This window comes from Calonectris borealis, chromosome 2, assembly GCF_964195595.1.
Source record: "Calonectris borealis chromosome 2, bCalBor7.hap1.2, whole genome shotgun sequence".
Classification (NCBI taxonomy): domain Eukaryota; kingdom Metazoa; phylum Chordata; class Aves; order Procellariiformes; family Procellariidae; genus Calonectris; species Calonectris borealis.
The window spans coordinates 84115950-84137165 of record NC_134313.1 but is presented as its reverse complement, the minus strand read 5'-3'; the positions used below and the strand labels follow the sequence as shown (position 1 = coordinate 84137165).

At 36.6% G+C, this 21216-nt stretch overlaps 1 protein-coding gene across 2 annotated transcripts in view; it reads left to right on the top strand.

The window, feature by feature from the left end:
- Positions 1 to 21216, top strand: part of RETREG1 (reticulophagy regulator 1) — a 68509-nt gene that overhangs the window by 34102 nt on the left and 13191 nt on the right. The window contains exon 1 of one of the 2 annotated variants that reach the window (XM_075142489.1): positions 8526 to 8689. The exons of the other annotated variant lie outside the window; for it this stretch is intronic. Within the exon in view, the coding sequence (XP_074998590.1) occupies positions 8655 to 8689 (35 nt within the window). The 5' untranslated portion in view covers positions 8526 to 8654. Of the gene's footprint in view, positions 1 to 8525; positions 8690 to 21216 lie in introns of those variants that run through there. 2 annotated transcript variants of the gene reach the window in all.

The window sequence follows — 21216 nt, the reverse complement described above, 5'->3', positions numbered from 1 at the left end:
TTCTCTTTTGCAGTCTTGGCTGCCCCCTTGCCTTTTCTGTGGAGCTGCGTGGTGTTTCATTGGCCTCCATAGCTTTAAATTTGCAGTTATTTCACAGAGAGACAGATGGTAAAAGAGCAGAATGATTGTGGTTTGACGAGTACTTACTTTGGAGAAACTCTGGTAAGAAATTGGACACTCCAGTCATTCCAGGATAAAGTTAGTTTTGTTTTCATCAATGCATCTCAGAATTAACCATCCTATCCAGTTTGCAATTGTGTATGTGTATGAATTGTCATCGTGTGAAGCATACCATGGCTTTTTATAATGTATTTCTTGCTGCTGTTTCTCATTATTGCCTATCTTACCCTCGTACGTTGTTGCCTGCAATATTATTCAGGAGTATTTTTTTTAAGTTTTGATGTTAGCATTTAACAAGGTTATATGTCTGGTTTCTCTCTCCAACTGGTAGAGCTATAATGTGAGATTAAACGGTAACATGAATTGTGGTGAGGTGTTCCTACATTTTTGCCTTTTTTTTTTTTTTTTAAACAAGCTGGTTGATCTGCATATACAAGTATGTGCCTTCTAAAATAGCATGCACTCTGATATTATTTTCCCTGATCTGTTTTAGTTTGTAAATACTTTAAACTTTGCTTATATAAATTTACATTTCATTGCTTTCATTATATCAGATTTGCTAATGTGCTGTTACATGTGTTGAAGTTGGAAAGTAAGTGACAGATAGCATACAAATTACCAATTGCTCCATCAGATAAAAATATGGCCTTGAAACTAAGTCGCATTAGTGACAATCTGATATTTTTTATGTCACAGTTGCACAACACAGTTGCATTCAGTGAGACTGAATAAGGATAATTCTAATGAAAAAAGCTCTTTTTAAAGGGAGAGAATGTTATTGAGATTTTACCAGGCGTATTAAACACTAGAGACTTTATCTCGTGGCACATAATAAACCAACAAATAGATAGTGAGTTGATGAGAAAAGTTAACAGTGTAATTCGGTAATCTGTCTCACTTTCATTATATAGGCATTGAAAAAGGCTGTGGCCCTGAAGGAATCAAGATGAAGTTATATTTAGTATGAAAACGTTTGGCTAGCAATTCTGAATATTAATCAAGAACTTTGGCTCTCTGAGCTGGGACATAAGAATAGGGCTGATGCCAATGAAAATTATTAATAATATATAACTACATGCTATGCTTCCATTATAATGTACTTGAAGTCCTGCAGTTATTCATCCCTAAGCTTGTAAAGTCTAATTCAGGACTAGTGACCTGGACTTCGATCTAGTTGTGGCTTGCAATTGCACTAACCACTCTCCGGTGAGATTTTCTTACATTGCACAGAAGAATAAATTACATGATTAGGTGGAAAGCTGGCTCATATCCTCTTCTTCATAGGATGATAGCAGCATCAAAGTGATGGTGGGTTGTCTTAGTAAACTGTGAGCATACCAGCAAAATCTTTTAGACATAGGCATTGTCGGTACGTGGCTCTGAGTGTCCTAATAATCTTAGAGATTTTACGTAGCTGAGTGACTTCTTATGTTAATTGAATTACGTATAGAAATGTCTTCTAAATATTCTCCTTTTCTTGGTAGCTTGCTGGCAATCTGTTTTTCTTGTGTTGTTCTGTGGTGTGTTTAATACTTATATTAGAAAACACAATAAACTTCTCAGGTTTGTGCTTTAACTCTTTGTGTCAACACTTCTGAAAAATATTTTCAATTCTTCATGCGTTCTTAAGTATTTTTAATCTTTTGAGCAATTTGTTCAATGCAAGCTGATTTCATTGTGTAGCTATCTTGCTATTTGGTCTGCCTTTCATATAGTTCCTCTCTTTTCAGTGGGGGAAGAAACCAATTGCTGAGAAGAAACAGATTCAGACTGCTACAAACCAAAAGAGACAGATGGAGGGGCAGGTTTCAAAATCAAAGGACAAAAGGACAAAAAATTGCATCTTAATGTGACTTTACTGAGTTACAGGTCATGATTATAGATGAACTAGTACATAAGTACCTTTGTAGGTCTTAGGGTAAATAGGAAATGTGGTATACTAAACAAAATAATTTAATGAAACAGTATGTAAAGAGTCTCTTGAAAAATTTGGAAAAACATTCAGTTATCATCTTTAGAAATTGCTCAGATCATTGCTAGGTGATGTATTATGTGTTTTTTTTCCCCTCCAAAATCTGTTTCTTTTATAGCTGTTTAACGAGATCCCATGGCCAAAAAGTCCCAGAGTTGAGATTTTCACCCTTAGTGGTAAGATCTTCTACCGCCCTGTCTCCAGCTCTTCTCTGTTTGTCACACAAATCCAGCATGATCTATCATATTTGTACCAGAGGAAGATTTGCTATCTTCATGTGACTAAAATGTAGTCATTTGCTTTCTAAACCGCAGTTTAAGTGTCTTCTTACTTCCTTTAATTCTTCTTTCTGCCTGTGTTCGAAAACTTGGAAATACTCTCATGCACCGTGGCGCATTATTATGTGTGCTTTATGATGAAACACTAATACCTCACAGTGACAATTCATTGTTGCTGATACAAATCAGGTTTTGGTGTCTGTTGGTAGTCAATGTTGCTTTCATACTCAATTTTTTATGATTCTTTAAAAATACATATTCATGTGCTTTGTTCTGCTGAGTAAATATTTCTTGCATGCAATATCTTGTTTAGCTTTTTGAATGTTGCATAACTTCTTTTATGTCAAACCTGAATGCTGTTTTTTTTCCTGTGCAGCTTGTGATTTAAAAAATGTTTTAACAATTAGTTATTTCATCCAGGTACAAAGAAGAGTCCTGCATAATATGCAGGATTCCATGAAGAGAGAAAAATTTTCCTGACCACTTACTTTGTTTGCTTTTGTTGGTCTTCAACTGTTGAAAGATTTCCACCACCCCCCCCCGCCCCGATTTATTTTGTTCCTAGTCCTAGGTACATATAAATACAAAACTATGTTTTGCATGTAATAGGTGCCTTAAGTTTTTTTAGCACTCTGCTTACCGGGTTGAGGTTATACCTGCTATAATACTCCAGCAAAGAACTGAGCATGTCAGCAGGTCTGTCTTCATGATTTTTCATTTACGCTTGTATGAAAGGCTTCCTCTCTTCTAAAACAAGTCTCCTGTGTTATCTTACAGTGTATGAAGAGATCTCAATGTTAAGTAAATATAATAAGCATTTGCAATTTTGAAGTCAGCTTTACGTAGTCAGAAAGAGTTGGGACAGATATTCAAAAAATTTGGATGTTGAAAATATGGGAAAATCAGGTGTGCATTTCAAATTGATGAAATACATTAAAACGTATACTTTCATGTAGGTGTGCTTATAAATAAGTAAATGTACACATGCCTGCACACACACAGACCAATGTGACCAATATATTCACTTTTCTATATTGAAAAAGGCGGGGAGGAAATATTCTGTTTTAAGGGACTTCATGTATGTTATTAATATGAATTTTTTCAGTAGCAGAAACATGCATTTCAAATTAGTTTTAATCCTAAATGTGCCTTTGATAATGATGGTAATTTTTAAACACACGCTCTTGCTGAAAATAATATCGGCATAAACCATCTACAAAAAATAAAATGCTAGACTTCCCATTCCTTCTGGAAATATGAACTAAACTAGATGTTCTTTTTGGAGTGTGATTTTTTGCTGTGAGTCAGTTGAGGTTTTTTAGGATGTCTTTAAGTGTACGGTATGATGCTCATTATTTTTTTCATCCACATTATTAGAAATGAGACTCGTTCGTAGCTGAATAATTAGAACCGGGGTCATATGTTGAAAGCACTGTCTTACTCTCCTTTCAGATGAGGAGAGACATAGAAAGTGGCAGTGATTGTGGCTAGTTCTGGAGCTGGTCGACCAGCTAAAGCATTCCACAGGCTGACTAATTAAAATCTTTGAAAGCTTGCAGACTGGGTGGGGTACACCATCTGCCACGCAATGCCAGCTCATCCCCCTTGCACTCCACGTGGACAGCACGCTGCCTTTCACCTGCCTGCTAAAGCCATTGAGCATCTTCAGTATCGGAGTATGTAAAACAGTGCATACGACACAATTTCTGATCCTCTCAGCTACTCAGTAAGGCTACTTCCTTGTCTCTGGCAAGAATGTAGCTTTTATTTTTCTTCTGTTCCTGATGACTTCTTCTGAAGTCTTTGGTACCTGCCTGTAAAAGGAAAATTTCACATAGATGCCTATACTGTTTGGGGGAAGACCATTTAATTGATCATTATGATACATGTTCAGTCCAAATCTGTACTCAGCAAGAGCAAAACTGCTAAGATTCCCTGATCAAGCAATATGTCAGGGTTCTGATCTGTGTGCCAGCACATCTTTTGGGGTATCTTAATACCTGATGGTAAAGACAGCCGTTACTTACCAGCTATCAAGGAAGTTTTGAGAAAGGTCTAGAGGAGGTCTCTCTAGTTGAAGAACAGAGTAGCGGAGATGAACAGAAGTAAGAAGGATTGATTCTTAAAGTTACCCAAATAAAATAAAGAAGACCACGTACTCTGGAAAACCTGTGGTAACAAGGGCCAACAGAGTATGAGGAGCAACTCTCAAAAATGGTCAAAATGTGTAAATCGATAGTATGCCCTCATCAGGAATGATGGTGTACATTTCTGGTCTCTCCCACCTTAAAACATTATAGTAAATGTAGGAAGAGTTTGGAAACGAACAGCGAGGATGTTTCAGGGTGTGCAGCAGCTTACATGCATAAAACAAGTGAGCAAAATAGGCCTTTTAAAGCTGAATGAGCTGACCAAGAGCAGAACATGATCAATAGTATCTTTTTCGTTTTGATTACAAAGTCAAGTGCTTTCACGTTCCTTTCAGAAATAACGGGACTAGGGGGAAGGGGTTGTTCCTTCTTTTGAGGAACCAACAGAGCCAAGGGGAGGGAAAATTTCAGAAAATGCTGGATGTGAGAAGTGAGAGAGACATAGCAAGGCTGGGAGATGGCAGCTCAAGCAAAGAGGTTGCTGAGAAAAGCAGGATTAGTCATGTGAGGTGAGGCCTCAGAGATGGCAAGAAGGAAGTTATAAGGGGCAGAGAGGACTGACCAAAGTCCCCTGCAATTTAGAAGGTTGTAGCGTTAGCTGCAACTAAGCAAGGAAGTAAGAACCTCCCTGAAAAATAACACGGATAGGGAAAGAGCTTTTCCTTCCTCAGTTCTGTCATCTCTAGTTGCTTTGAGTTTTCCAGGTTGAAAAAGCTTAAAACTGGTTTTTAGGAATTCTAATACCAGACGAACTCTTTTCTAGGCAGCTCCACCTTTGAATTCTGCAGGCCCATCAAAAAGAATATGATAATGGTCTCTAAAAATGATAAATAGCTGGGAAAAGCTGAAGAGAGATAACTGAAATCTACCTATTCCGGTATAAGACTTCTTAGAAATCAGTTGAAGTGGCTAGATCAGAGCAAACAAAATTGGGTGGGGTTTGGTTGGAGTTTTTTTGTTTCCAAACAGTATGTAGTTAAGCTGCAGAAGTCCTTGCCACAAGATGTTATAGATGCTATCACAGGATGAAAATCCACTCAGAGCTAAAAATACAGACATCACTGCTGGTTCAGGAAACCCATAAGCCATAAGCTGGAGTCTGGAAGACTATTTGGAGGAGGCAGCAATGCATTTTTCCCTAGGTTGCGCTTTTGGACACAGTAGGAGATGCCAGAAGTACTTTTGCTTACCTGCTGCTGTTCCACCCAAGTGTACTTGGCCCCAGATGGGCTGATAATTGTGCGACTGTGAAATAGTCTGGAGCCAGATCTGCTGGAAACCTCCAGATGGGTCGATAATTCTCTCGGGTGCAGAGAATTCAGACTGATCAAAAAATTGAGATGAATTTTCTAGATAGTCGTCTTTGTGATACTAAGCAAAATACTTTAGTGTGATTGCGGTTCTGCTAATTGTGTGCTCATGCCGTTCTGAAGTCTGATTTGCAAAAATGATGAGCACTGATATCAGTAGAAACTAGTTTTTGAGTATTGAAGTGTCTTATAAATGCTCTACTTCCACGTTAACAGGTCCTTGACATTTCAGTTAGGTACTCATTTAGTAGACACTTTTGAACCTAATCTTTCCAGGACTTGCTTATCAATAAGTAAATGAGGTGATATGATCCTCCTTACCTCATTGAGGGCTGGGGAAGAGAATTGTAAAAGTAAACAGTGAATCATTTTTCTGCTGTACCAGTGAGCACTGTATGCACACTGCGACAAAGAAATGAACATTCCAAAGTTGTACTTGAAGAGTTTGGAGTACATCGACTTCCAAGACTGAAATACAGGGATAGACGCGATACTGAAAGCTTTCAGCTCCTGAGTGTGACCATCAAATGCTCATTAATGATCATTTAAGTATCATTAAAAAGGAATATTTTTAAAAAGGCAATTTTACATAGTAAATGCATGTGGTTATGTAAGACTATATTATAATGCATGTAGACAAACAAAAGCAACTCAAGTTGCACAAGGGGTTTAGTTTTGCTTGCTTTCATTTTTGATGCTACATTTAAATTTTGAATGATACTTTTGTGTGTTTGCAGATTTTAGTTATTTATTTTGATTCTTTTCCTAATTAGAGGACTTCAGAATTTTAATCTGAAAATGAAGCTGTCACACAAAACCATTTTTTTAATTAAGATTTTTGAATTTAGCAGCTCTGTTGTTTCAGGGTAAGCTTGAAGGAAATTCAGCTCTAATTATTTCAGCTATAACTATCAGAAGTAGAAAAAGAAAAGAAGAAAGAAGAGATACTGGAATATGCAGGTATAGGTGACCATGGAACATCTGTTGAGTACGGCAGAATATTTATTAATATATATTTATATATTGCCTTGCATAATTTAGACATAGGACTTTATTCCTGTTTTTTTTCCTCCCTCCTTTCTTTTAAAAGTCCAGTATCATTAAACTGCTTCAGGAGGAACATGTCTTGTGAAAGATTGAGGAAAGGTATGAATACGGGAGATTGGATGAGATTAAGAAAAGGAAAAAGGAACTAACTGGAATGTTGGGAGAAGAGTTAAGGAAGTTGTCATTCACAGATAGGCAGCATTCCCATTTAGTTTTGTTTTCTCACCATTTCTTGAGGTCATTTTGTTAATCCAGATACTTACATAGTAAATATAAATCATGCAATTTAAAGTAATAGATCTATGATTATATGGTTTGGGGAATTTTTGCAATTTTTACCTGGATCTTACTAGTCATTCTGAAGCATTTCATATTAAAATGAGAAGAAAGGGTAGAATCCTTTGTAGTTTTGAATGTTAAGCAGCTTTCTGGCACATGATGCATTACCCACAATGCACCAAATACAGCTTAACAAATAAAAGATATGAGCTGGCTGGTTTTTAATCTGACATACCTTTTGTTCCAGCTTTGTTGATTTTTTTTTTTTAATTTATTTTTAAGATGGGACATCCCTGGGACAATTCCTACTATGTGATGCAGGAGAGGCAGGTCTAAATCTTGCTGGGTTCCCTCCTAGAAAAAAAGATTTCTATGTGAAGATCTCTGGATGTAATACTTGTTTGAAAATAGTAAGAACAATAGGTCAAGCTGTTTAATGGAAGAAGGAAGCCACGTGAAGGAGCAGTGCTGAGCAATGTGCTGAACAACCTACATATGTGATCCTTGGAGTCTTGGGCTGCGCGACAAAGCTTCAGCAGCACAGATAAGGTTGCTGGGGTGTTGAAAATTAATAGAGACGTAGCTGGTGTAGCTGGAGTGACAGAATCCCTGTCATGCACACAGCAAAAAGCGATATGAGGAAAGTGAATTTGTCAATTTGTCAATTTGTCAATTCACTTTAGGTTGTTCACAGAGGCGTTAGAAGTATTTTGGCAGAAAACCTCCTCTTGTTGGCATACTTTCATTTTGAGGACTCTTCCAGTACAATTGCTGGTATCCCTGTGGCAGCTGAGACTGATTCCAAGCTTATCTGACACAAGCAGAACTTAAAAACAATGCAATTCATCTTTATTGAAAACTCATTTTCCTATTCCTTATTTTAAAAGAATTGCTAAGTTTTTATTTCATCTGTGAATTTAGTCAATGGAGAAGAATTTTGCTTCTCCTGAAAGCTTGTGACTGACACTTTGTGGGGAGGAAAAAAAGGATATTTTTACAGCTGCAGTAAGCTCTTTGCTTTTATATTAAGTGTGTTATTTTAAAGCTTGTGTCATTTAGCCTCCTGTCATTTTGGTTGCTGCTCACTTACACCTGAGAAAAATGGGAGATGCTGAGGAAGATTTCCAGTGGAAGCAGAAAAATAAAATGTACTAACTGGGTGGTGATTCTCCCTCACATGACCAGAAGAAAAAAAAAATGTTTTGCTTTTGGCTGTGCTTGCTACTAAACACCCTGTCATAGTGTGTGAGGTGAGTCATGACTTGTTTATTTATAGCCTTGGCCAATCAAAGCCGAACACTCTGAACTTCATTCAAGACCAGCAGGCACTTAGGATGTCTTGTAAACATTTGCCCTCTGAGCAAGGAGCGCTCTTCTCGGCAACAAACAGGACAGGTGCCCTGGTTGTCGCTTCTAACACACAAAACAGACTAGAAGATCGTTGCCTGGATTATCTAGATTGGTAGAGAGAGAGAGATAATTCCTTTTTACATCTGAAATGCCAGACAGTGAGGATCTGGGACAAGATGAAAGGTACTGTACGTTGATTCTGATGGCCTTCTTGTGCAGTGCAGTACGGACCGAGGCTTTGTGTAATTAATCTGTGTGCACTCCTGAGTTCTCAGCCTAAGATCAGTTTTCTCTACGTTGTGACAGATCATCTAATTCTTGAGGGTTTTGCCTCTAATGCTAACCTAAGGCTTCTTAGAGAGGAGTATTAGATCTTAATGTCTGCACAGAGGTTAAATTGTACAGCTCTTATGTATTTCTTAAACTAACACTGAAGGGAAGAAAATACCGGGTGGTTTCTACCTAGTCACTTTTCCCAACCATGGGACAACTTACAAGCCTCAAAATGTCAGAGACACAAATAGTTTAGTCGGAGCCGTGTTACTGACAGAACCATAACTCATTACTATGAGATAGGGCACTGTGTCCCTTTGAGGTATGCCTGTCTTTCTGAAGTTTAACTTCTATCTTAATTAGCTTATAAAACCAACAGTTAGGACAAGAAGAAAGTAGTTGGATCTAAAACTTAATAACAATTTAACAAATACTATTTTCTCAAATATAATCCAGCACATTCTTATGAAATAAATGCATTAATTAAATTTAGCTAAATAGACAGATTTTAAAATAGGTATTTTAAAAGTAGATGTTATTGATGTTTGGCTATGACAGAGTTTATAATCTAGGTTTCTGAAAGTCCACATGGTCTTTCCATAGTTGCAATTTTTACTGTCTTGATGCTAATCAAAATGTTGGCTCTAAAATGGTGTTAATGAAATATTTGATATTGCAAAAAAAAATTGTCATGTATGTGGAAATAGACTCTTTTTTTTTTTTTTAGAAGTTAGTTAACAAAATGCCAGAATATAGAGGCTAATTTAAGAAATTACAAGAATCAGAAGTGAGTATTTCATTATGGCTTTGGATTTGATTTCTTCTAGTTAGATTTAAATTTGAACATTTATGTGGCTGTTTTTCCAATATGTATGTGAATGTGTTGTTGTAAGATGGATGAAATACGAAAGACATTTCTGGTTGTCTGTTGTAGATCAGTATATTCAGGCATGGTCACCTAGTTGAATGAGTGTGGGTGAATGGATCCCCAGTGGCATAATTGGGTCTCTGCGAGGGTGGGGTCACCTACGCATTTCCGTTTGCGGGGATCTAAGTTGTGCCCTATATATGACATAGATTAAAAGTAATTGTAGTAGTAGGTAGCATTTTTTTCTTTTCTTTTAAGGAAATGTTGACTCATTACTGATATCCACCAAAGTGTTGATTGCTATTTATGAAAAAATGTTTAGCTGGATCTCCAATTTGTTAAATTGTATATTTTTCAATACAGGAAAACAGCAATATGCATGACACATTAAAAAAAAGAGGTTTCGGATCATAATCACCTTTCTTCTTTTCTTTTGAATCAATTTTATAAAGGATATGCATCATGTCCTTCCTTGAAAATGTGTTGTGTTGGGTTTTTTCTTTTAATCAAAATGGGAGAAAATCTTACCAGCTGAGAAGAAAAATAATTTTGAAAAAAAAAATTATTTCAAAATTCTGATTTGGGGGAAAAAAAAAAAGCAGCGGTGTTTACCAATATGTAAAAGGATGCAACTGGTATGCAAAACATACAAGCTTTGTAATATCTAACTTCCTTTGTTCACAATTCTTCCTCTATAAAGACGTGTAACAAGCCTTGGCAGTTAAATAGAAGTAATACAAGGCCTAAGCCTCTAAGACTTCTTTTTTTTATGAATCAAAGTTGTTTTGGTTTGTTTTTTTTTAACAAAAAGGATGAACGTTTCTAAAGCAGTAACCTGAAAAAGCATGATAATAGGGCCTGCTCTCCCCATTTATAATTTCTGAAACTATGATTAAATTAACTGGCCCTGATGCTAGTTCCTCATCCTTTGGTGTTTTTGCTATTGAGCAAAAAGGTTCCAAGTTTTTTCTGGAATTAATTTGCCTTTTTGCCTTGGTGGTAATAAACAGGATATAACTGGAGAACGTTCCTACAGAAGTGCTAATGAGATTTGGTGGAGATCAGAATATTTTGGTCCAAGTTAAACAGGAAGGAATAGAAGGAGGAGCTATGGGAACTGTACTGAAGCAATATGGGAACTGTACTGGAGCAATTCATTTTAGAACAGCAAAAGAAGATATAGTAATGTAAATGCACAGATAATGGGGTAATTTTGGGAGCACACTGAATCAAAGCTACTGCTTTATATACTTAAGAAAAGAGGGCAGTGGTATTTTTGTAGAAGCTGTAGAATGAGCTTTGTTCGCTGATTGGTTTCAGCGCACTGCACTCCTTGTAGCTCCTTCTCAGGTGCAGCCAAATACTTCTTTCATCCTCTCCCCTCTCGAGTTCATGTCCTACTTCAGAAAATACGTAATATTGCGTCACAAGTGTATTTCATGAACATTATAACATCATAGTTAAAGATGTGGCATTGGTCAATAGTCTGTTAGTCATACGTGAATTTAAATATATAGTAAACAAAGGAACGTATGCACAAATACTTCTTAGTGAGGCTAGTAAAAAAGCTAAGAGTTGTGAAGGTTAGGTACCCGCTCATATCTTCTGTTCTGTTTTGTTATATGATCCTGGGTGGTAGCAGATCAAGAACGGTGAGGAAAGATGTGGTCAAAGGTCAAAGATTGAAAACAGTTTAGCATAAGGATGATATTTCCCCCCAGTAATTCTTTATCATCAGGTCCCCTATAGTTTTGATGTAAGGTGGTATAATTTATTTTTTTTAAAAAAAATTGAATAATTGGTCCTGAAGTGGCCGAAGCACCTGGCTGTAGGTGCTTCAAAGAGATACTGACGTGTAACTTCCTCTATCAGAACAATGTCTGATAAAATGTTCTGATCGCCATCATCTGCTTATTCTTGAAAAGGATGATGCACAAAACTGTTAGCCAGGAACCTTTTACGACTTGAATAAAAATGGGAGAGAAAGCTACCTTGTTTTGAACCCGTTGTTTTTGAACTGCAATCTTTAGTACCTGACCTTTCTTAGTATGTGCCTGGATTTAGAAAAATGGAGATCCAGTTTGAATTCAAATCTGCATGCTATTTAATTATTCAAAGCATGTTGATTTGTAATTATATAAGAATATTTGTTTCTGCTGCTAGTATTAAAGTGGAAAGTATTTTATTTCCTTTTATGATTAAATTCAGTGCATAAATGTAGGCAACAAGTGGTTAGCTCATGCCAGGAACTCTCAGTAATGCAGTAATGCATCAAAATAAATGATCACCTGTGCATACAAAACACATTAAAACCCATTGAAAGGAGTCAGAATGAATTTCCGCACAGAAAGAGTTAAAGTCGCCTTGTAATATTACACGAAAAGTTATTCTCATGTTTTTGCAGGTTAAAAGTATTCTTTGTCTGGCACTTGAAAATCCAATTTTCCTTTTTTGTGCAGCTGCTCTGCAACTCAAGGAATGCTCAGCTCATCTTTCCTAGCTGTTTGACTTTGAGAGGCCTTGAACTAGGAGTATCCCAGCTGAAGAATGTGGAGGCTGAAGGAGGAAAATTAATTGAGTTTGTGAAAAAGGGTTAAAAGAGATGTCTTTGCAGGAGAAAAATAAATGTGAAAGAATTGCTTTCAACAGTTGGGCAGAGCTGTTTAAAGTTCTGCAAACAGAACTTTACGCTCCTGTTGATAGAAACAAGACTTCCTTACTTTTCTGAACAAAAAAAGCACAATAAAAATGTCTCTTTTGCATCACCAGTTTCTATTACAAGTGGAAAGTTGACCTGGAAGATCCCAGCCCTTGTACTGTCTTGGTAAAAAACAACAGCACGCGGTAATAGCGTTATAATCTTTGCTAAACAGAAAGCAACTCTATAATAGTATCTATGTGACACTGAAAGACTCAATTTTCAAGCAAAGAGACGTTTAAAAAATCTGCGCCTATTGACTAAGTCATGAGTTTGGATTAATAGCACTTGACTATCAGATCACATTTCACATTTTGAATGACCTCAAACTGGAGTAGCTGTTGCTCTTCTCAGGAGAGCTGGACAAGAGTAGCACGGGTCAAAGGAAGGGTTTCCCGTGAGACCTGACCTATCAGTTTGCTGAGAAGAGTCTGCTAGAGGAGTTGGACAATGTAATGCCCCAAATTTAGTTGGAATATATTTTGTTTGTTGTAGCTGGACGTTCAGCAAAAAGCGACAACATTTAGTACAATCTGCTGTGTTGAGGATCTTGTGTACTGGAATCACCTTCAAAAAAGTTGGAGTTAACCAGTTTGTATCTGATCAGCTAAAGAAAGACAATACAGCTCCTTACAGAGACTTTATAAGGTGACTGATGTTATACTTGAATAGAAGAGATGAACACATCTCCTTCAAAATAAAATCCTGGTAGTAATGGGTCTTTTTTTTAAGCAACCTGTAGGACAAGATGAGTTCCCTTATTCCTTTGCAGAACACTTGAGTGTATTTTTATAACAACAGGATTGCTCTCACTTTCAGAAAAGTTTGTTCTTGACTAGTAATGTAAGGAAAAAACCCACCTTCATTTATGGGATTGGTACTGTTTAGCAGCACACCAGTGGTAAAATGTTCCCATGTCAGTTGAAGAGAAGAAAATACCATTATGACTTTAGTTTAACATACTGTGCAAGAATCGTATAGAGTCAGGTATGAAATGTTGCGTATATTATGTTTTGTTGAAAGTCACATGTCCTGACCAGTCTGCTGTGCAGCTCATTGAGAAAAACACATCCAGCCTCATCAAATGCTGATGATTTAAACATATTTCTTGTACAGTAATATTACCAAAAAATATTCATGGTCAAGAAATAAAAGGGTCATGCATGTTACTGAAAGCTGTGAAGTGAGATCTTTTTTCAGCTTTTTATTGCACACCTTCCCCTGAAAAAAACGGTAACAGCAAATTGGACTGACTCACTTAATAAAAAGCACAAAACTGAAGTGTCAGATGAAGATAGATGAGGTCAGAAAGAGAACACTTCAAAAGCTTGAGAAGCAATGTTGCACAGTATTAACAGAATTCATTTAGTTCTTAGAAATGATGTATTTGAACTACAGGAGAGTTGATAATTAAAGGAGATTTTTGGATTGGGAAATGTTGTTAGTTACTCTTTAAGGTTGATAACTACATTCTCCAGCTTCAATTTAAAAACAAAGTCTGTCTAACTTTGTAAATCTTAGAGATTCGAAGTGTGACCAGGTCTTAACATTGAAGGGATGTCAGACATGATCCGTTAAAGGATGTTTGCCACGGTATTACATACTGGTGAAAGCCTAAAGCTGTGCAGCGCCTATAGATTAGCAATGGGAAATAAAGTGCATATGGATAGCTACAAGCTGGAGAGATTTCTATTAGAAAAACTTTGTAGAGTTTGTAGCAAAAAGGTTGTAGAGGAAGATTCTCCCTAAAGTTTGAGAACAGAGTGTATTTGTGCATGCTTCCCGCGTTCCTCGTTCTTTCAGTGATACAGCAACCTTTTGTGGAACTCTTTGAAGCAAGCAGGATTTTACATGGTGCCCCAGTGATTCATTTAAATTGCAAGTCTTGTTGACTTGGTCATAGCCACATGACACAAACATAATTATTTTAGTATACTTAACGATTGCATAGGATCCAAAAGTGGCACAGGATAAAGCACAATTCTACATAATCACCTTTTAAATTAGCCATGTAGGTCATTAAGATGCTATGCTGTGAGTTCAGTGGTACTTGCTATTATGTATTTCCACGTAGTGCACATAACATTCACATATTCGTTACATTGTATTACAGTAAGGCTAATCAATATTGCCTTGTTTTCTACCACAGAGTTCAGTAGTAGATTTTAGAGGGTTTGCCATTGGTACTTTAATACACTTAATTGTATTGTGCTTTTTACACTATTTTATATTTTGGAGAGAGAGAGGGTTGGTTATTTTTATTTTGAGTATGTGGTCACCTGAAATGTAAGTGTGAAAAAACATTTAAAATGTTTTTCACAAACTTTTTTTATCTAAATACTATTTTATATCCATTATCTCTGTACCTGAATAATTTAGAAGACAAATCTTAAAATGGTTTTTTTTGGCATAGGTCTTCAGGTATAAAATGTTTGTTTCAAAGAAGGGTAACTGCATCATTATAATCACTGCCTTCTGCACTGTGGTGATTCCTTTCCTCACAGGAGAGACCTGTGAAAGCTCTGAAAAGGTAAACCTGCTTGATTGGATTTTGCTAACAGTTCACACACTTTATTTCATTTGGTCAAGTTTCATACTTAACTCCTGGTTGCCCATGAGGTTTGTCCTTAGATATCCACATCCCTTAGAGCTGCATCATTCTATAAGTTCTAGATACTACTTTTTAAAAGACAAAAAATAGCCATATTACCTATATTTTGATTTACATCTCTTTGGGAATGTAACTTTCAGCTCTTCCACCTTGACTAATACATTCTAAGTTACTCTTAAAATTACAGAGTCTGCACAGGTTTCAAGCGTGTGTGGTTACAGCTGGGAAATCAAGAAGGTTTAGAAGCTCTATAATTACTAACTCTTTGTTTATGTAGGTGCAATCCTTCAGATCCACCACATCATGGTGTACTTTGTCACTGCTGCCGTTCTGAGTAGCGTATCTACGTGAAGATACATATAAAACTGTGTGCACATAATTAAAAAAAAATCCAGCACATCACGAAGAGATCTTTAAACCAGTAACATGAGAGCTACTGACCTTTCTGAGAGAAATGTGACGGGGCTTTGCTTGAACAGATGTCTAGATACAAAATGAGAGCATGACACCATCAGTCATTTTTAGAGAATGTAATGCCACTGACTCTTCTGGCCAGAGTTTGTGACTGTGATGGGTTGAAGCATCTGGGGCGGGAGGGCATCGTTTTGGAGTTTTTTTTGCAGCTACTAAGTAACAGTTTACACATTTGCTCAGTTTTAGAAGTGATGCAGTGGGTAGTCAGAAGGATATGAGTAATTCATTTTCTCTCTGAACATCTTCAATCTTATTGACAGTAGTTTTAGAATAGAAGTGTAGTACTTTATATCAAACTCAGTGTAAATGATGGGAGCATAAAATTTTATTGTTTCTAAATCGTGCACAGAAACCTTTGAAGGTGTTCAGAGAGAGTTGGCTGCTTATATCACCAAAGGAGCACCTTGACAGGAGTCCCAAAAGCTGTTTTGGCAGGAAGTGTAGGGTTCATGTTTACGTCATTTATGAAGGTACTGTACGTAACTCCACTAATATTATGCTGGAGTAGTTTTTTATGTTCTTGATTGACTGATGTCATGCACTCCATGTTCATCATCTGCATCACTTCACATATCTTCTTTTTTTCCTTTTTGCCTTTAAATGTGATCATTGAAAAATGAATTTGTCTGGAGTATGCATCGTTATGTGTCTGTCAGCTTCAGATCTAATGCAAGTTTAATGTTTATCTCTGTTTCCACAAGGGCACGACATAATCTCTCTGTCTTTGCATACATACAAATGCACATGGTACCTCCTTCCTTTCTCGCTCCCCCTTCACCAGGGTCTCTGTTGCTGCCCCTGGTTCCAACCCTCTGGCCTGTGGGTGACACTGCTGCTCAAGTGGGCTCTGGGGAGAAGGGACAGGAGGGACAGATGTTACCAGGGCTGGTGGTTGTTGGGAGGCGTGAACAAGAAGAGGCAGCACGTGCACCTGATTGTCGCACTGAAGGTCAGCAAGCTGACTTTCTGACGCTTCTAGTTGCCTAAAATCAGACTAAGAGTTCAAAATAGTCCCTGGTGTTCCTTGTAAAATAGAAAAGTGTGGCTGTAGTAGAACTGACAAAGGTGTCATGATTTCTTGTGGCCTACAAGAAACTGCCAAGTATTCTTCTGTGGAGCAAGCTTAATAGTGGGTTTGTAATGTTTTGAAGCAAACTTCACCTGTACCATCCACTCTTCTTGCTTGGCTGCTTCTTTGTCAGTGCACCACATGCGGACCACAGGATCAAAGCATCTAGCAATACATTTTATCTGCACTGCAGCTCATACTTTCAATATCTTTTAAACTTGGCAAAAGAAAGCATTATTAAGAACCAAGAGAAGCAACTCCAGAGAGCTTTCCCTGCAAATCTGCCATTTTCTGCATAATTTGCATGTTTGTTTTGAATTGTTGTTAGTTATCCCAGTGTGCCTTGTTGTAGCTCCTTCTTTTTAATCTATATTGTATTTATATTGGTGGTTAGCGTATATGAAAATAGTTTGCATTATTATTGTAGTTTATGCTTTCATCTACCCCTCCCCCCCCTTCGTTTTTGCAATTAACTTGAAGTTAGTAAGCCAACTATCTATACCTGTCCTATGTATTTCAAACCTCTGTTTGGATAGTAGGCATCAGGCCTATCCGTTTTCTCTTTGTGCTTCCACCAAGTTCTGCTTTCATTGTCAACAATTTTAAGTAAGGATAGGAGTAAAGTCTGTAAAAGGATTTTATAATTCAGAATACTGTCATAATAGTAGTTTTCAACACTAGAATAAACAAGCAACTCTTAAAATACATATTATTAATGCTGCAGAATCATTTACAAAAGCTGGAAGCAATGTTTCTTTAAGGAGAGTAGCCTATCCATAAGAATTGCAATTCTCATAAGACAAAACCCTTGTATACTACTTTTCTCAAGCTGTTAATTATCAGAGAGGATGGAAATTGAAATCACTATTGTGGATGGGATACAGACAAAAAGTTCTGTGTAACATTGCTAATCCCTCCAGCTGGGTTCCTGTAGTGTTCTTCATGAGTTATTTAATGGTTTTATTTACATCCTCTGTCAGAGGCAAATACCTGCATGCAGTGCCAGGCATGGTTGAAAAAATACGTTGCATTTTCTGTCTTACAAAAGTTACCTAGTCCAAGACATGAGACTCTCATCCTATGAATTTCAGGTACGCTATTCTAAATTGTTTACACTTTTTTCTTGAAGGGGGGAAAAATCCCTCACCCTGAATATTCTGTAATGTAAGAGGAAATCACACTACTCAACACTATAAATACTATACTATAATAAATAATATAATGAAGTCAGGAATAGGGCAACAGTTTCGGTTTTGAACTTTAATCAGTTTTACCCGGTGGTTGAAATACTAGTTTTTCTTTAAGTCATGTTCTGCACTCCACTATGCATACAATAGTTTGAACATGAATCCCCCACGCATGCTCTTTATGTTCTGTTTGAAATGGCTCCCAAACCTTGCTCTAATACTGATGTTGCTGTGTCACCACCTCGTGGCGAAGTTGCTGTACGGTAGTTAAATATAGGTATAGAGAAAGATGAAGTTTCTCCATGTGTGTAGAGACATTTTTGAACGAAATTATTCCTGACTTTTTTACAAAAATGAAGCTGCTCAGACCAAGTATCTAAAAATAGGAGAAGGTGGTTAATCTCTATTATGTTAGGAAAGCTGCTTCCAAGTAATCAATATGTCTACAGTGCAACAGAAAAGAAGGTATGTAACATTCCTATGTGGAGTAAAAACGGGTATCATGTATGTGGGAGAAGACGACTTATTCCTGGCTTAGATATAAGTATGTAAAAATTCACAAATTTAAATGTGGGCAGCAGTTGGACCAAAGTGTACAATTCAGCATAAGCCCAAAATCCTCTTATCCTGTGTGTTTAAGAGAAATGAGAGCAAGAATTTATAATTGTAAGAAAAAGTAGCTTTAGGCCTTGCTGAATTGCATGTCAGACACATTGTCTGGGGTTTGGCTGAAATCTTAGTTAAAGATTTTAAGAAGAACTTAAATTTGGTGTTCTTTTTGCTGAGACATTGGGTTTGAAATTCAGAGTTCGCTTTCTCCTTTTATCATAGTTTGTGAAATAGAAGTGACATATCTTTTGGATTATACAACTGAAGATTTATTAATAGAAATTTTTTTTTAGTTGGAAAATAAAGTGAAATAGACATTTGTATATATATACTTATACTTTGCCTAGTTTTGTTATTAATCCGTGACCAGAAATCTGAGGTAATAACGTAATCGCAAACTTTTCCTTTCGTTTGATGTTATAATGTAATAAACAGTGTGGACTACATTATTTTACTTGCTATCAAGATTCATTGATCAAAGCTTCTGCCTAATTTAGGCCACTGACCCTTTTAATAATCATCCCTTCAGTGCTGTGTTAGTATATCTTGCATGCTGCCATGCCACTTCTCTTTCAGTGTAGTGTCAGCATATAGCCCCAGCCCTACAACGAGAAGCAAGTCAGAAGCTTATCTTTTTAGGAAAAATCAATATATCTCTTGTAGTCCAGTGCAATTATACATGTAACTTTCAAGTAAATAATTTCCAGAATTCAAATCCATTTTCCTTCAACCATTATCTCCTTGGGCTGTCTTAAGTAAACCAGTTGCTCTTGCTAGTAAGATCTGCAGTGCAGTCTTGGTGCAAGCGGGGTGTGAACTCATGCCCATATAGAAACATTACTGTACGCTTTTGCTTTATAGACTGAAAAAGCCTATTTTGGTAGGGTTAAATTTGCTATGTAGGGATCCACATCTGTTTTGAAAAATGTTAGGTGTTAAGCAAATTAAAAAGCAGTACTCTAAATTTAAGTATGCGCCATTATGTCTGTCACTTACGGGAATAAAACTCCGAAGTAAGACCTGAGCCAGGAGTCTCGATAGCCTGTGGACATCAGGGCTGTTGTACACGTGCATCAATCTTGCCAGTGGCTCACAAAAATACAATTTGTAAGACAGAAATGTTCAAAAACTTCAAAATCTTCATGGCTGTCCTTATATCAGGAAATGAGAGATGTTAACAAGTTCATATCCTAAAACGTAATGGTGCCTTATTAGTAAGAATTAACATTAAATCATGGCTAATAAAATACAATACAGCAAAGGTAGGTTTTGCCTGTGTCCTCAGTAGAAAAGGTACACAAAAGCAACCTACTAACCAGCTTTCAACTGAGAAAAGTCCAAATGTTCATGATGGCTTTTAACTTCTACAATATGTGCCAATAAAAATGACTAAGCAATCTGTTGTTGAACAAGGGTAATATTAACGTGGAAGTTTTTAATCGCTGCAGGTATTTTTACAAGTGATGATAGATAATTTTTTGTTAGTCTTATGTTCACTACAAAAAAAAAATTTCATATCTTAGTATTCCTAATATTAAAGCAAATGTTTAAATGTTACTTTTGAGCACCAAATTCATACAGGGTGAAGTTTAAATAGCAAAAATCTCATCAGTCACTGATGCTTGCTAAAATTCAAGTTGTTCCAGGGAACTATCAGACGGCATTTCCATTCTGAATAAGAAGAAGAAGGGTTAACAGGGCCTTGTGGTGTTTTAGTAGCTAAATAGCAGAGTAATTATGTGGAAATCTGAGTTGGCAATTTGATCTGACAGTTTATGTGTCTGTCCTTATTGCTGCACACCAACGCTTGTACATTCTTTTTTTTTGTAACGTAGTTTTTGATTTATCCTGTAATATGATCCGCCTATGACAAAACTTTATTATTAATGCAGTGATGTGTTGGACATTTAATGGCTTATTTATCAGAGTAAAATGACTGTGGGATTGTTTGTGGCTTACTTGCATTCGCTCTGATCAAAAGAGTTTGTACTGAGCAGTGAATTATGTGAAAGATAACTTTGTAAAACTGGTGCAGAATTTACTTCATATTCTGAATATTTGCATGGTGGTACATCCATACTTTGTACCAGTTTGATTTGATATTGACTGGCCTGCCTGTGTTTTTCCTTTCTTTTGTGGTTTCATAAAACAACTTTGTTGCAGATGCTTTGTCTACTCCAAAAAGATATATGATGTGATAATTTAAACTCGATACTGTCTAAACTGATCAACCCCAAATTAGATGCATATGCCTTCTCGTGTTTTTGAGCAAATTCATCAGTACAGTTTCTTTTTATTTTATTAAAAGGACTGACCAGTAATAAGCTGTTTAGAAACAGTCCTTTCAATCTGATAGAAAACCAAAAATTCAGTAAGGAAATTAATGTAAACCTCAAGACTTCAAGAGCAGTTTCTTTTTTTCTAAGTTGGATAACAATCTCCGTAGTTTGCAGAACGACACAAAAAATAGAAAAGAAAAAGCACAAGGATTATATGCATGAAATTAAATGCGTTGATATGTATGGCCATCCTGTGGCAATGAAAAGTACTGTGGTATATATTTAAAAAAAAAAATCAATATTAAGAAACAAGTTTGGGGTTCAGTTGCTTAATTTAGATTACAACTGTGCCTTGAACTCAGGTTTTTCATTTGGCCAGAATAAATAAGCAGTAATTTCTTCTGTAATTGCTTGTAGGACTAAGAATTGCTACTACTGAACAGAATTTATTTGATTAAAAAAGATGGAATTAGCCCAATATAAAATATGCGGAAATGAGCACAGGTATCTCTAGCATAGTAGCAGCCATTTGATCACTGGAGGCTATAGCTTTACAACATGATTGGCTTGGAAGTTGATAAGGCTTCAAACGTTTTCAACCAGTTTCAACTTTCATATGAGCTATAACCAAATTTGTTGGGT